Below are 15,786 nucleotides of genomic sequence, written 5' to 3' on the forward strand. Positions count from 1 at the left end.
TGGGATGTCAGCTGTCCTGGACCATGGGAAAGGGGCCATGATGCTGCAGAGGAAACAGCATACAGCCTACACCGGAGCCCCTTAGTAAACCCATCGGCCTCCACTTACCAGGACAGATCATTCGTAAATCCTGCGAGGCACTAGCATCCGTGCTAGGCATCTCCACTCTAGTTAGCTTTTTAAGGCAATTCCTGACATTTGCAGAGGCTAGAGCATGCCACATGTCTAAATATTTAAGTTATAGATCAAGCCCCATGCATGGTTCAGCCGAAGTCCCCCTGACCCCAGGGCCCTGCAGTCCACTCTTCAGGGGTCCCTTCCAGAGGGGGAGGTGCAGACCTGCTGCCTGCCCCCAGGGGAGGCAGGGTCAGATGGGTAGAGCAGAAAGAAGCCAGGCCTGGCCTGGGCCACCTTGAACCACAGACCCTCCAGGACCAAGGATGGAGCCTGAGCCATCAGACTCACCAGCGAGTTCCCTTACCCAAGCCCTGGCTTTTCTCCTAGAGTTCTGGGCAATGCTCAGTCCCCAAAGGAAACCACTAGGTGGAGGGAGCAAGTGCAGTTGTCTGGAAATCTGGCCTTTTGGAAATTGAAATAAAAGCATTTCCTCCCTCCCTTTCTAGTTCCCAGGGCAGCCACAGGCTGTGGTTTCCCCGACTCGGGTCCTCACTTTCAGCTGCACTAAGCCATTGCACACACAAGTCCCTCTCTCTTTGCCTGAGGGCTGACCCAGTTCCTGAACTCTCAAAACATTTCCTGACAAGATAAAAAAGAAAAAAAGTCTTTGCATTTGCATATATGTGTGTATGTGGGGTCCTAGAGCCAGTGTCAGGACAAGGGCCTCTCTTGGGGACAGTGGCCTCTTTTCATGGGAAAGCCCCAGGAAGTGACGTGACCTCTTCAGGCTCCACGCCTGAGCCTGAGTCACTGGCTCTGAGGAAGAGTCTCACAGCAGCATGGAGGGTGAACAGTCATTACAAATTGACCAAAGTATCTTAATGTGTCACATGCGGCTCAACAATCAGGGCTCATCTGCAGTTTGGGAGGGTCTCTTTTCTTTAGGACTCTAGGGTTAGTTCAGGGAGCCCTGCCTGGGTCTGCTCAGACCTCCTTGCCACACAGCCCTGGCCTGGCCTGTCCAACACTGTCTGCCAGTGGGGCTAAGCATGGGCTGGCCAGGAGCTGAGATGGACACCAGTTTACTCAGCCACACACCTTGACCTCAGGCCACACACTGCTTGCCTCAGGGAAGTGGCTGTGAGAGATGGGTGCCCTGGGGCCTCAGAAGCCAACATGACCCTGCTGGCACGGCCTGGGACAAATCCAGCCAGCCTCCCCTCTCCTGGACTATCCATTTGCCTTCTCCTAGTAAGTCTCCCTGCCTCCAACCCATCTGGGGCACGGCAGCCGGGCACTCTTCCTGTAAGGCTGTTTAAAATCCTGCAGGACGAGGCCCAATGTCCTCCCAGGGCTCATCAAGCCCTCCTCTTCTGCTGGCCCATGTCACCTCTCATTCTCCCCTCTTGCACAACCCCTGTAGTCCGTGCTGCCCTTGCCCGGGGCCTCAGCAGAGACTGTCCTCTCTTCTTAGGATGCCACGCCACCTGTCCCATTCTTGCAGATTAGCTCCCGAGGCTGACGTTCCACTTCAGGCAATAATTGACTCAAACAAGTGCTAATTACTGAGCAGGTTCTAGAGCAATGGCCCAGCAAGACCAGATCTCTCCCCTGACAGTGGTGACAGTACAGAGGGGAGTGGGAGTGTCTCTATGGCCCTGGAAGGGAACAGCATCATCCCATGCAAAACATGACATGTGAGGAGGCTGGACAGTAACCTGATGGATGTTTCCTGAGACCAAGGAGCAGGAACAACAGGGGATGGCTCGTGACAGGGCTAGGAGGCCAGTGACACAGTAAACACTTTAGTATGTGCTGGCAGCAATGGGAAGCTGCTGAAGGATTTCACCTAGGCAGAGATGTAAGCAATTAGCATTCAATAAGACTCCTCCTCCAGGAAGCCTTCCTGGATACTCTAGTTTGGTTCAAGAGCTTCTCCTTTTTCTTCTGTGAGTCCTTCATCTCAGTATTTAACACACTGCATTGCAACTGTACCCTGTAGACTGTCAGCTCCTCAGGTTGGAGCCTGACTTACTTATCTTCATGTGCCAGTAGACCTTGGTGAAAATCAATATTTGCTTAATCAAAGAGAAAGCTCTCGGTGTCCGTGTGTCCCAGTCCTCTGAGACAGCCTGTGGGTCCAGCTCCAGGTCCTTCACCTCTTGCCCTGAAGAGTGATTTCTTGATAACATGGCCAGAGAGTTTGCAAAGGTGTGAACAGGACTTGGCTGCAGCTGGGGTCCAGGCAGGAGTTCCCCAACTGACCATCTGCTTCACTCAGACAAGCAGGGGAGAGTGAGCCCAGTCCGTCTCACTAAGAACCATTATCCAGTTATTTCATGGAATCAAATTTAATAAAGGGAGCATTTCAAGCAATTGTGGTGGATAAATGAGGGTCTAGGTGTGACAACAATGCTTATAGTGACTTTAAAGAGGAAGTGGAAATGGTTTAATTTGGGAGCTAGTGAAAACATCTGCTGAGTGTGTGTTGGCCTGCAGGGCTCGGCTTTACAGCTGCCCAGCTGTGGCCCTCATCAGATTGAGGATCAGAGACTCCTCAGCAGGCATGCTGCCTACATTCCCACTCCTTCTTTCACCCCATGGGGAAGACCCCCTTCAGGGGCCTCTAGAATCAGGACTGTGTGTCTGAGGGAGGTTTGCCAGCCCAGGGCCCCTCCCCAAAGAGCATTACTCCAAATCACCCATCCTCCAGAATTCTTTTCAAACTTACCTTTCTGGAAAGATGAAATAGGTTTACTTTTCCCTATTCCTCTCACTAAGCATAGCTAAAATCCCTAAATATTATATTAAAAAACAAATACAAAAAGACCCCCAAAAATGGAGAGAAGAAGGCAGACTGTCTAGGGACCTTCAGAACCCAGGAATAACAACAGGGCAGTGAATTTCTGGGTTTTCTTTTTGCCTCAGATGTCCCAGATGGGAACCGGAGAAGCTGGCAACCCTGTAATGCCAATGGGCACAGACACAAGCCCCAAGAAAAGCCAGCTCCCACGAGCCAAAGACTAGGAAAGGTGCAGCCTAGAAAGACAAGACTTTTAGGTGATAACCACTCCACAATGGTCAAACAGCACAGAAAAAACTGTGCCCTCACCCCAAGCCCCACCCTCATCAACAGAGGCCGAGTGGAGACCTGGGCTTCCACTCTCACTGGTCAGTTATAAGGAGCTCCCACTCCCCAATGAGGGTGGTGTCAGAGGGTCACATGGGGAAGAGAGGGCGTCATGCCCAACGAATGAAAAAGTCCCCGCCCCCAGGGGTGTCAGTGGAGACCCTGTGGGATCCTGCTCTTCCACCTTCTCCTGGCAGTGACAAGGTGCCTCTCACCCTTCCTGCTAGGAAAGAGTCAGGACGTCCTCCACTGCCCAGCCGCCACGAAGCTACCCCCACCCCACAGTGTCAGCAAGAGACATATGAAGAGCAGTGATGAGCCTGGGCACTCCCAGCAGGGTGCTATCTGCGAGGGCCAAAGGGGAAGCCCACACGAGCCCGAGGCTGATGTTCCACTTCGGGCAATAATTGACTCAAACAAGTGCTAATTATTGAGCAGGTTCTAGAGTGATGGCCTAGAACCTAGCCTGCACCCCACCCCACAGTAACACAGAGCCCTTCTCCCACCAGGTGTCAGTGGCGGCCAGAGAGGACGTCAAGCTCCACCCCTCTAGCAATTATGAGGAAATGCCCTTTTTCTCTCGACAGAATGATATCTGAGGAGGCCTGTTAAAATTGAAGATTTCAATAAGATTCAGAGTTTCATAACATCAAATCCAAAATGTTCAGGTTTCAGTGGAAAATTATTTGTCATAGCAAGAACCAGGACAAACTATTTGAATGAAAAAAAAAATAAACAGGTGCCATCACCTAGATGACACAGAGTTAGAGTCATCTGACAGAGATGTCAAAGTAGCCATAAAACTGCTTCCATGAACAATTGTGAAAACTTCCTCAACTTCATGAAGAATATCTGCAAAATCACCTACAGCTAAAATCAAACTTCATGGTGAGAAACAAAATACTTTTCTACTAAGATCAGGAACAAAGCAAGAATATCTGCCGTCACCACACCTGCTCAACCTAGTACTAACGTTCTTGTCAGGCTAGTAAGACAAGGAGAGGAAATAAAAGCATACTATTCAGGAAGGAAAAAATAAGACTAACCCTATTTGCAGAGAACATGACAGTCAACATAGAAAATCTCAAGAGATCTGAAAAATAATTCTCTTTAGAGTATGTGGTGGTAGAATACAATAAGATTAACCTATGCAAATCAATGATGTCTCCATATGCTCACAATTATACACAGAAAGAAATGCTTTAAATACAACAAAACTTATGATCACTCAAAAATTATGCAGGTGTAAGTCTAATAGCACAACATTGAAGAAAAAAAATCCAGAAGGAACTTAATAAATGGAGACACGTACCGAGTTCATGGAAAAATATAACATGATAAAGATGTCAAATCTCCCCAGATTGATCTATAGTTTTAATGTAATTCCCATCAAAAGCCCAGCAAGACTGTTTTTGTAGATGTACAAAAGATTATTTTAAAATTTACATGGAAAGATAAAGGAAAGAGAATTGCAAAAAAATCTTTTTTGAAAAGGAAGAATAAAGTAGAAGGAATCACTCTACTCCCTTGAGACTTAATATATTTACAGAAATCAAGACTGTGTGGGATTGGCAGAAGGACAGACATATCAGTAGAAAAGAAAAGAGAACCCCAAATTAGTCCCACCCAAGTATGACCAACTGATTTTTGACAAAGGGGCAAAATATGTTCAATAGAGGAAGGATCATTTTTTTCAAGCAACAGTGCTGGACCAATTAGATATCCATAGGTTAAAAAATTACCTTGATTAAATTCATACTTTATACAAAAAAGAGCTCAAAATGGATCATAGATTTCAATATAAAACATAAAACTATGTAAATTTTAGGGGGAAAACGAGATCTTAGGGTTTGGTGCAAACTTCTCAGACATGCTATCAAAAGCACAATCCACGAAAAAAAAAGATTAATAAGTTAGGCAATTAAAATTAAACATTTTTGTTCTGTAAAAGACCCTGTTAAGAGAATGAAAAGACAAACTACAGTCTAAGAAAATATTTGCAGGCCACATATTTGACAAAGGACTCATATCTAGAGTATATAAAGAACTCTTAAAATTCAACAGTAAAAGAAAAAAGCAAGCAATTCATTTAGAAAAATGGGCAGAAGTCATTAGGGGAATTCTTGCCCTATCAGGAAATATCTCTTGCCTACCTGAGGTTTCAGCCTCTTCCTTGACCTTCTGCTGACTTGCAGGAGACCCTGGTGTATTCGTTTTTTGTTACGTTTGTAGAGATTCGTTATGCAGCAAAATAAAACGAATACACCAAGGATTCTTCCTCACTAAAATTCACACACCACACGATTCTGAACCATTGTCTTGGCAGGAACTTGAAACAGGGGAAAAGCTGTCAGGAATAATTTTTACAAAGATCTCAGGGACTCAGACCCTAGGAATAAAGTGATGACTTTGACTTGTAAGATAAAAACGAATTTAATTCTCTTTACCCGGGCCTCTGCCATCTTTTCATTATAAATTAAGGGAGAAAAAAAAAGACTCTGCTCGCTTCAATAACTCTGGCTCCTTCAGTGAAGAATGTTTTAGGCCCTGGAATGTAATTAAAGTGATATTGTATTTCTCTTATTATCATGATTATAATAATACATAGATTTCAGCAGATGCTTGCCAACAGAATTAAAACTGAGATAGATGGCTGACATTTTGGATGGAATTAGAGTCCACAGAAATATTTTATATGACAGCTTTTTTAAAAGGAAGAAGCAGACCTCTAATAAAATGCCTAGAAATTTCACCAGATATTTTCAATAGCTAGTCTTAGATCAATATTTTAGCTAAATTTAAAAATATTGATTGGTTGATATTTAAGTAGCAATTTATTTAGAATTGTGACAATCATAATCCAAAACCTAGTTTTAAGGTTTTTTTTTATCAGGATGGCAAAAATACATCAGCCTTCCTCAGGCATCCCGTGCCTCTAAGGGTGGACACCTGAGAAGGACAGTGTTGGCCATGCAGTCTTCTGGAAGGGAATGGATATGCTGAATCAAATCACCAGGGGCTATCAGGCAAACCCCAAGATGAGGAATGTTCTGTGGGGAAAAAAAGTGGGGTTTGAAAGCTATGTGCTTCAAAAATATCTTTATCATGAAAGACAAAGGCTCAGGGGCTGTACCAGATTAAGGAAGGCTAATGTGACACAGTCAGTCACCCCCACCATACCTGTCCTAGATTGGGTCCTGTCCTAGATTGGGTCCTGGCCTGGAGGCAAAACCAAGGCTATAGGGGACATTATTGGATCCATTGAAAATATTAGAATATGATAAATAGATTATATAAAAGTATTTTGTCAACATTAAATTTCCTAAACTTGATGATTTTACTGTGGTATATATATTCTTAAGAAATAAACACTGATGTATTTAAGGGTTAAAAGAAACTCCATGGTATACAAAATTTACCTCAATTGTTTCAGGAAACAAATCGTGTGTGTGTGTATATGTGTGTGTATGTGTGTGTGGAGAGAAAGAGAAAGAGGCAATGTATTATCAAGCAAATAAGATAAATTATTTAAAATAGGCAGTCATATAAGTGTTCTTTGTACTATTTTTATTCTTGTACTTTTCTTGAAAGTTTGAATTATTTTGAAATAAAAAAAATTTTTAAACAGTTAAAAAGTCACTTCAGTTGTTTCAATGTCCTTTCTATTCTTGACTAAGAAGCAGTCTGGCATTAGAGCTAAAAATTCAGATTTGCGGCATCAAAATGCCTCAGTTTGAATCCCAACTGGGCCACTCACTTGCTACTTTAATCTCTCTGTGCCTCAGTTTCCTTGTCTGGAAAAATGGGCATGACTACATGCCTTGGGGCTTAGAAATGAACAGGGTCCACGTGGGAGTGCTGAGAGCAACCCTGGCCCATGGTCGGCTCTCAGGAAGTGAAATTTTATCACACTTTCGAGGAAGGAGCGTTACAAGTAAGAGGAAGTGAATTAAGGGCCAAAATGATTCTAGCAACAACAGTGACAAGCAGTAGATATTTCACCTGCAAGCTATCAAGATTAGTCAACTATAGCAAATAAAACATTGTGGCATGATTCAAAGAGAGACAGATGCAACAAGTGGCACAGAAGATGAAGCCCATTAATGGTTCAGACATATTAAATGGGTACGAAATAGACATAGAATATGTTTGCAATATAGAATCATTGCAAAGCAAAGAAAGGAAAGATTATTACACAGGTGATATTGCAACAACTGATGTCCCACACAGAAAACATTAAAATTAGATCTTTTCTTTAGGCCATAAATAAAAATAAATTCCAAATAAATTAAAGACCTAATCATAAAAAATGCAACCACTTTAAAGTAAAAAAACTTTTTAAAATGTTTCTTAACACAGAAAAACCAAGCACACAAAAAGGAAAAGACCAATAAATGTGATTACATCACGTTGAAAGACTTCGCACGACAAAGGATGCCACACAGATAAAAGATAAGCAACATACTGAGAGAAGATATTTGCAACACATGAAACATACAAATAATAAATATCCAGAATACTACATAAAAGACCAATAATCAAATACAACTTAGGAGAAAGGTATATAAAATCAGAAATCTACAGAAAAGGAGAATGGGCTGTCTGATAATGTAGAGAAAGTAGTTATTCTTAGTAGTAATTAGGAACACACAAACTAAAATAAAAACTTTGAGATAAAATTTTATACCTCTCTAATTGTCGAGAATTGAGAAGTTGGGCAGTATCAAGTGTTACTGAGTATGTAAGGAACAGATATGGCCACAACCCCCGGCGGAGAGCAATTTGGCAATATCCAATAAAAGGAGAATTGACACGACATTTCCCCTGCCAGGGGTGTCTGCTAGAAAAACAGCTGCAGGTGGGTTCCAGGAGGTGGGGCGAGAGGGCTCATCGAAGCATCAGCCATCAGGCTGCAAGTTAGAGACAACCTAAATTCTGACAGTATGGGAATGGATAAATAATCAGATAAATGACAGTGTTTCTGCGGAAACTTGTAGAGTAGTTGGAATGAATGCATTTGACCCATATTATCAGAATGGGTAGATAATGCAACATGTTCACTATGCTATGGCGGATTCCTGCAGTTTTTAACAGCTGCAAAGTAACCCAGGAAGGAAGCACAGCCAACCCTGGGGTGCCTCTCCCTCTGGGGAGGGAGGAAAACAAGAGGAGGAAGAGAGCCAAACTCCACCTCTTATGTTCTGTTTCTCTGATGGATACATTGATTTAGCTACCTACCTTTAAATATATATCTAGAAAAAAATTTAACATTTGGTATTTCAGAGTGTTGGCTCCATAAATGTCTGTTCCATTAATCTCAGTGTTTGAAAATATTTAAAGAATATTCAAATACTGTTACTTTAAAAACTTTCTACCTACTCTGTGTGTGGGAAAGACTGGCCTGGCTTCTCATCCCAGGGTCCCCCAGTCATACTTGGGATCCTGGATGTCACAGAGGGACTGGACAGAGAGTGCCCCCATGCCCCCCAAGGCTCCTGAGGCACAGTTCTCATACATCCTGGGTGACTGGCCTGGTCACCCACCCTCACAGACCCCCATCTGCCAGTAGATTGCACTAAATAGTGCTCTAGGCCCCTTTCTCCAGTCAGTAAAGGGGAAGCCCAACGTTTCTTTCATTTGCTTTCAACAGGCTGTCATGTTTGCTTTTTGTTCACAAACATTTACTTACTGGAATTAACAACATATACAATCATTATGAAAAATGCCAGTACAGAGAAACTAAGATGCTGTATAATTCTTTTTCCTAAGAAGAGTAAAGGATAGCCGGGCGCGGTGGCTCACACCTGTAATCCCAGCACTTTTGGAGGCTGAGGTGGGTGGAACACCTGAGGTCAGGAGTTCAAGACCAGCTTGGCCAACATGGAGAAGCCGCATCTCTACTAAAAATACAAAATTAGCAGGCGCGGAGGCATATGCCTGTAATCCCAGCTACTCGGGAGGCTGAGGCAGGAGAATTGCTTGAACCCGGGAGGTGGCGGTTGCGGTGAGCCGAGATCGCACCATTGCACTCCAGCCTGGGCAACAAGAGTGAAATTCCATCTCAAGAAGAAGAACGAGGAGGAGGAGAAGCAGGAGGAGGAGGAGGAGAAGGAGGAGGAGGAGGAGGAGGAGAAGGAGGAGGAGGAAGAGGATGAAGAAGAAGAAGAAGAAGAAGAAGAAGAAGAAGAAGAAGAAGAAGAAGAAGAAGAAGAAGAAGAAGAAGAAGGAGAAGAAGAAGACGATGACTAAACACATGCAAAATATTACTACAGAACTCTAACCTGTAACTATCACTTCATCACTTCTGTTTCATCCGTGTCAGCTCATAGAAAGGCATGTCTTTCAACTAAATATATTGGATATTGTTGGAAATACTAAAGCATAATTAACTTAGTCAAATTCCTACTGATAGTCACTTGTTTCTGGTTTCCACTATGGTTTCAGCAGTGTTGAATAATACCCTGTGAAATATTTTGGGAGGCTTTTACCCTATTATTTCATCAGGTTATATTCCTGGAGGTGGAATTTCTGGGTGAAGGGTTATGAACATCTTACATTTTGCTTACATTGACACCCAGATTTTGCCAAATTGCCCTCTGGAAAGAGTGAATAAATGAGTCCCCTCATATCCAATAGTGAGTGCTCACCAAGTATCACATCCCATGCTAAGTGCTTTAAATGTGGTAACAGATTTCATTTTCCCAATAGTCCTATGAGGTGTCCCCAACTTACAGATGAGAAAACTGAGCACAGAGAGGATTAATTCTTTGTCCAAGTTTTCCAGGCTGGTAAACAACAGAACAGGGATGAACATTTAGGGAGTCTCATACTGGATACCCGCTCCTAACCACTGTGTACCTCTACCAATAGTATATGAAAGTACAAACAAGCTGTGATGTCTTGGCCCAGTGATTAAAACCTTATCTATAACATGCAGGTAATTGTGGCACCTATTGCACAGAGTTGCTGTGAGGACCTAATGGGCTCATGTAACATCTTCAGCAGAGCATCCAGCACATCGACACACTAAAAAATGCGAGGTAGTGTTAGCTGTTTTATTATTTGTGAGACTGGACATTTTAAGGTTTTATTGTCTGTAATTCTTCAATGAATTGCCTGTTTATATAATTTGCACACTTTTCACTGGATTTCTTAAATTTAACTTCCTTTTTTTGTACCAGGACAGACTAGTTTGTTTATCTAGATAAGTCAAAAGCAGAAATAAGGGTTACAACTTCTCTTACCTTCCACCACATCTCTGGGCAGGCACACTGCATCTAACCACCGTGCACCCTTAATTGCTGCTTGCTGGTGCCTGCCATCCCTTCACAGTCACTGCCAAGGGCCTGTTTCCATGTGTAAACTAATGGATGATGTGGCTGGCTGGCTGTCTGACATGCTAACTCCCAAGGCCAAAGTCTTTGCTATCCCCTGCTTAGTGCAGACTTTAGATGGAAACCTGCCCACAGCACTAACTTTGCCCGCATTCAGGATACAACCTATTGGTCTTGAGACACAAGATTTAATCTGGAGACAGACTGCTTCCCGTTAGTCTTGGTCCAGTGCAAGTTCTGGGAAGGAACGTCTTTGTATATATGAGGGACATATGCTGCCTTTTTAGGAAACAACAGTTGATATCAGAGGGAACTTTGTAAAGGCACTTGTCTCTCTCCATCTCTGTCTCCATCTATGCATATTTCTAACCATCTCTCTATGTCTCTGTCTCTGTCTCTCTGTCTCTCTCTCTCTCTCTTTGAGTTTCTTCCTCTCTGTCTACTTCTCTGACTTTATATTTCTCTCCCTCCATTTGGCCCTACTTTGTTTTAGTCTTTGCCTCTCTCCTTTCTTCCTTCTTTCAATGAATGCATTAAAGATAATTTTTAAAAACAAAGATACCTCTGAGTAGCAAAGAGTCTGCTTCACTGCATGAGAATTCTGATTCAACATTAACTGTATAGCAGCATCTACATGCCTGCGTGTTCTCATTCTATGTCAGTATTTTGATTTGACTTAATTAAATTTAACTTAACTCTCTTGAAATCCCAAAAAGTAAACATAATTATCTCCCATCTCATTGGTTCAGAAAGTTAGAGAGTTTCAGAAGCTTATTCTAGTTTATCAGCAATGGAGCCACAGTTTACACCCAGATGTTTCTAGATCCCAAGCCCGAAGCTCCTTCTGCCATGACCCTTCCTATTCTCCTTCAGCCCAGAAGCATTTGTAAGTTGCAGCTGGAATGAGACAAACAAGATCATTGCTCACTACCAGATCAAAGTGAGAAACGTCATCTGTGTAAAGGGACAGAGTTATGTTTTAGGGATCAAGCCCCAGTGGGCTAAGGCTCCCCCAGTTTCCTGCCCACTGAGGCTCCCCCGGGCCAGAGACCCCCGCAGTCCCCACTTACCCAGGAGGAAGAGGATCCTCAGCATGCTGACCCCCGAGTTCATGCTGGCGCTCTGCTCTTGGCTCCTGGCTCCTGGCTCCTGGCTCCTGGCAGCGCAGGCACAATGAGCCATGTGACCCAAGGCTCTGGGGACAGGACAAGCCCCACGTGACTGATGGGGAAGGAAACCATGGTCACAGCCAGGAGGCTGTTCAGTTCCTCTCAGCCTCTCTGAAGACAGGGCTGAAGGAAGCCCCTGTCATCCTGGACTCCACCAGAAGCTGGCTGTGATTAGACCCATTGTACATGCTGGGGTATTATACCCAGTGTTCTGTCCTATAATCCTCCCCACAGAGTGTGGGAACAAAGCCCAGTAAGGTGCGGTTTCTTGCCTAACGATCCATGTTAGTAAGTCTCAGAGAGGAATGTGGGCAAAGCCGGTCTGCCCTGTAGTCCAGCCCTTGCAGTAGCCTCTGCCTTGGAGCAGGAACAGGAAATGCCCCTCCAGCCAATAGTCCAGCTCGGTCACTGTTTTTGTGCCATGGGAGCCTCTGAGTCTAGGAATACCTATCACACTCTTCTCAGAATAAGATTTTTAAATCCCCAAACTAAAATAGACAAGGATCATAGTAGAAATCAGTAGTATTAACACATAGTTATCAAAATATGTTGTTAAACTTGCGAAGTAGAAATATGCATGCTTGTTTATCCACAAAGTAAACAGCAAGATCTGGCAGCAGAAGAAACAGCTACCACCATCTCGACATGGTGATAAATGGAATCGATATTGAGAGATACCTGTAACAGCTGGAATGTGGATGGAAAGACCTGTGATTCCTACCAGGAATAAAGTTACTGGGTGGTAATGTTTCTGTGGTTCATTTGCCACACTACTATTAGAAGAAGATGCTAAGTGTTCCTTAGAGGTTAGAGAACAGATATGTAATTTTTTTCCCACCCAAGTTTACAGGCCCCATGTCCAGGTCCTTAGCCTGGAGGAACTTTGGTAGTCACACAGGCTCAGCCAGCAGACTGAAGGCCACATGCTCCTGTATTCCTTTATACCTGAACGTTGTCACAATGCTTAGCTGTTCAGCCACCAACCCAAATGTGCAGGAAATGTCACTTTTTAAAATATAAATCAACTTAACGACAAGTCTTGAGTCCCCCATCCAACTGAGCTGGCAGAAATTGAGCTCTTTTCATTCTTGGGCTCCCTCAGTCAAATCCCTAACGGTAGCAGCCAACACCGTGAGCACTTGCTACTGTGCCCAATGCCATGTTAGCATGCAACCTGTCCAAGTCCACGCAGCAGTAAATGTGAGAGCTGGACTCGAAACCCAGGCCTTCGGCTGGCAGCCTATGCCCCTCAGGCTGCATGTGCCCTCCATGCACAGGCACCATCCCCTGCCAAGGTCCAGCCAGAGGCAGTCCAATTGCCCTGGTGCCACGGATGCCCCCTGGGTCCTTCTGCATGGCTGCTGTGGCTCCTTCTGAGTTTCACATAAATAATGGACACGAGTGGAGAAGGCTGGTCATGAGAGAAGCAATTGGCTTCATCTGGGTGCCTTCAAGTTCCATCTGTCCACACTTTATTTATTTGATGAAATTAAGATCAGTCTCCACCTACACCAAGAAACATACTGTCTTATTTCTCCTGGAATATGTGGAGTTTTCTTAATTTTGCCCCAGTTCATGGGAACATGTGTAAGAAAAATATTTCACTTTCCTCTAAGTGTGTTGAAAGAAAATGCCAGTGCAGATCTGACAATCTGTAGACTGTGGCTGGGGACAGTGGAGCTACATTCAGTCCAGGCCCAGGGCTTCCAGCCACACCAGGCAGTTCCGTTCTTATGTGAAATCAATAAGTTTCAAATGTCGGCAACTGATTTCAAAATACTTTCGCATGGGGTGAGTCAACCTAAACACCAGCATGAACTTCTTCTCCCAAACACCTCTCCAAACATCCTTGGGAGCTCGACCTGTCCTACATACTCTCAGGAGGGGAAGCATCTGCAGCTACTTCTGCTTTCACTCTGCCGTAGCCTCCAAGTCTGGAAAATGCAATCTGCTCCCTGCTTAGACAGGCAGAGGCTCAAAACGCCCCGTAAACTAGAATCTCACGAGATGCCCTGGCACCCAGCCATGGCAAGTTGGCAAGATGGTTGTGTGTCTTCTTGGTGTGGCACGATGCACCCAGAGGAGCGGGTGCCCCACCCTGTACCCCTGTAATGAACGCCCAGTTCTGACCGTGAGGCTGCTCCTGTCACTGGTGTAGGATGGCTCACACTGGCCCAGGAGCTTGTGAGGGCAGGGCCCAGGGCACCTGGCCTAGCACCTGACACAGCGCAGGCTCCCAGTGGTGTTTGTTGAATGAAGAATTCAATTCACCCCATCTATTTGGGAGGCTGAGGCAGGAGAATCGCCTGAACCCGGGAGGCAGAGGTTGCAGTGAGCCGAGATTGCGCCACTGCACTCCAGCCTGGGCGACAAGAGTGAAACTCTGTCTCAAAAAAAAAAAAAAAAAAAGAAGTCATTTCACTTTCTTGTCTCACGCTCAGCTGGCTCAGCCTCCAGCCCACCTGGCAGGAATATTTTCCAGGTCATCTAGGTGAGGAAGGTCACTGCACTGCCAATCAGAAAAGAATGAGCCCCACTCTGGCAGCTCTGACATCCTGCCCCTCACTCGGGCGCAGGGCCTCCTCCAAGGCCACCAAGCCTGGGACTCTTCTGTCCTTAGCACTGCACCCTCAGGACCAGCCAGGGAGCTCGCAGGATTCATGTCTCTTGTGAATGCCTTTAGTGAAAGTCACAAAAAACTGCCAAACTCCATCATTATGCATCAAATTTTTAAAAATTTAAAGATAGGGAGGATTCGGCACACAGATTTGTTTATTGGCCTTACATAGAACTGTGCACCCAACAATTAGAAAATAGCCATTCAATTCAGCATGCATGCAACATTTATACCCCAAAATGGTCACACACTGGGCCATAATACAAGTCTCAAAAATTTCAAAGAAAAGGTGATATACAGACCATATTTTCTTACCACAAGGTAATTGAATTAAATGACAGTAACAGAAATACATGATAGAAATTTCCATTGGTTAGGAAATTTTAAAACATTTCTAAGTAACTCATAGTTCAAAGAAAAAATTACAGTGAAAATTACAAATAGCTGGAACTGAATGATAATGAAAATGTTGCACATCTGATTTTGTAGAATGCAAGCCGGGTAATAATTAAAAGGAAATGCATAGATGTAAATACTCAGAAAAGAAGAACTGAAAAAGGAATGAGATAAGCAACCAGTCTGAGAAGTTTGAAAAAATAATAAGCCCAGAAAAAAGGAAGAAGGAAGGAAGCAATAAATATGAGAGCAAAAACGAATGAACCAGAAGCAAGCAAAGATACAATGGGGAGGATCAACACATCTTAAAAGTTTTTTCTGAAAAAACTAATAATATGAAAAATTCTTCACAGAATGGATTAAAAAAAAGAGAAGACAAAAATAAATAATATTAAGAATAAATAAGTCCAAAAAGGTAGCAATAATGGCATTATTTGCAATTTTATGCCAATGAATTTGAAAACTTTGATGAAATGGACACAATCTCAGGAAAGTGTAACTTACTGAAATGTACTAGACAAAAACAGCAAGACAGAAGGGTCCTGATGCCTTTCAAAAGATTGAATCAAATAGTTAAAAATCTTGCCACAAAGAAAATATCGTTCCAAACTATTTTACAGAATTTTACGAAAATTTTAGAAACTTTAAAGACTAGGAAATTACAATATTAACAAACTAGTTCAGATAATAGAAATAAAATGAGTATTCTCTGACTGTTCTGTGGGGCTAGCATAATCTTTTTACCAAAACCAGTCAAGAAGAAAGCAAGAAAATAAAAGTATATCCCAATCTCACTAAATAACATAGAGGCCAAAATCCTTTTAAAAATTACCAAATCAAATGTAATGACACATATATATATATATATATATATATATATACATATAAAATAAACTACTATGACCAAGTCATTCACCACTTTAATGGATTAAAACAGAAAATAAATTAAATTAGCTTAATACGTACAGAAAAGCATTTGATAAAATCCGTCATCCATTCATGATAAAAACTCCTAATAAACTA

The 15,786-nt window shown here is 43.3% G+C and overlaps 1 protein-coding gene across 3 annotated transcripts in view; it reads right to left on the reverse strand.

Annotated features, from left to right (window-relative positions):
- The window catches only part of TMEM273 (transmembrane protein 273), a 33,694-nt gene extending 21,938 nt beyond the window's left edge, over nt 1-11,756 (reverse strand). For 2 of the 3 annotated variants that reach the window (XM_024253811.3, XM_024253805.3), the window contains exon 1: nt 11,652-11,756. In XM_024253811.3, coding sequence (XP_024109579.1) covers nt 11,652-11,694 — 43 coding nt within the window. In that variant the 5' untranslated portion in view covers nt 11,695-11,756. The remainder of the gene's footprint in view (nt 1-11,651) is intronic. The other variant, XM_024253806.3, reaches the window with a different exon arrangement.
- Nucleotides 11,757-15,786: the final 4,030 nt, after the last annotated feature.

Source organism: Pongo abelii, chromosome 8 (genome assembly GCF_028885655.2).
Source record: "Pongo abelii isolate AG06213 chromosome 8, NHGRI_mPonAbe1-v2.0_pri, whole genome shotgun sequence".
NCBI classification, from domain to species: Eukaryota; Metazoa; Chordata; class Mammalia; order Primates; family Hominidae; genus Pongo; species Pongo abelii.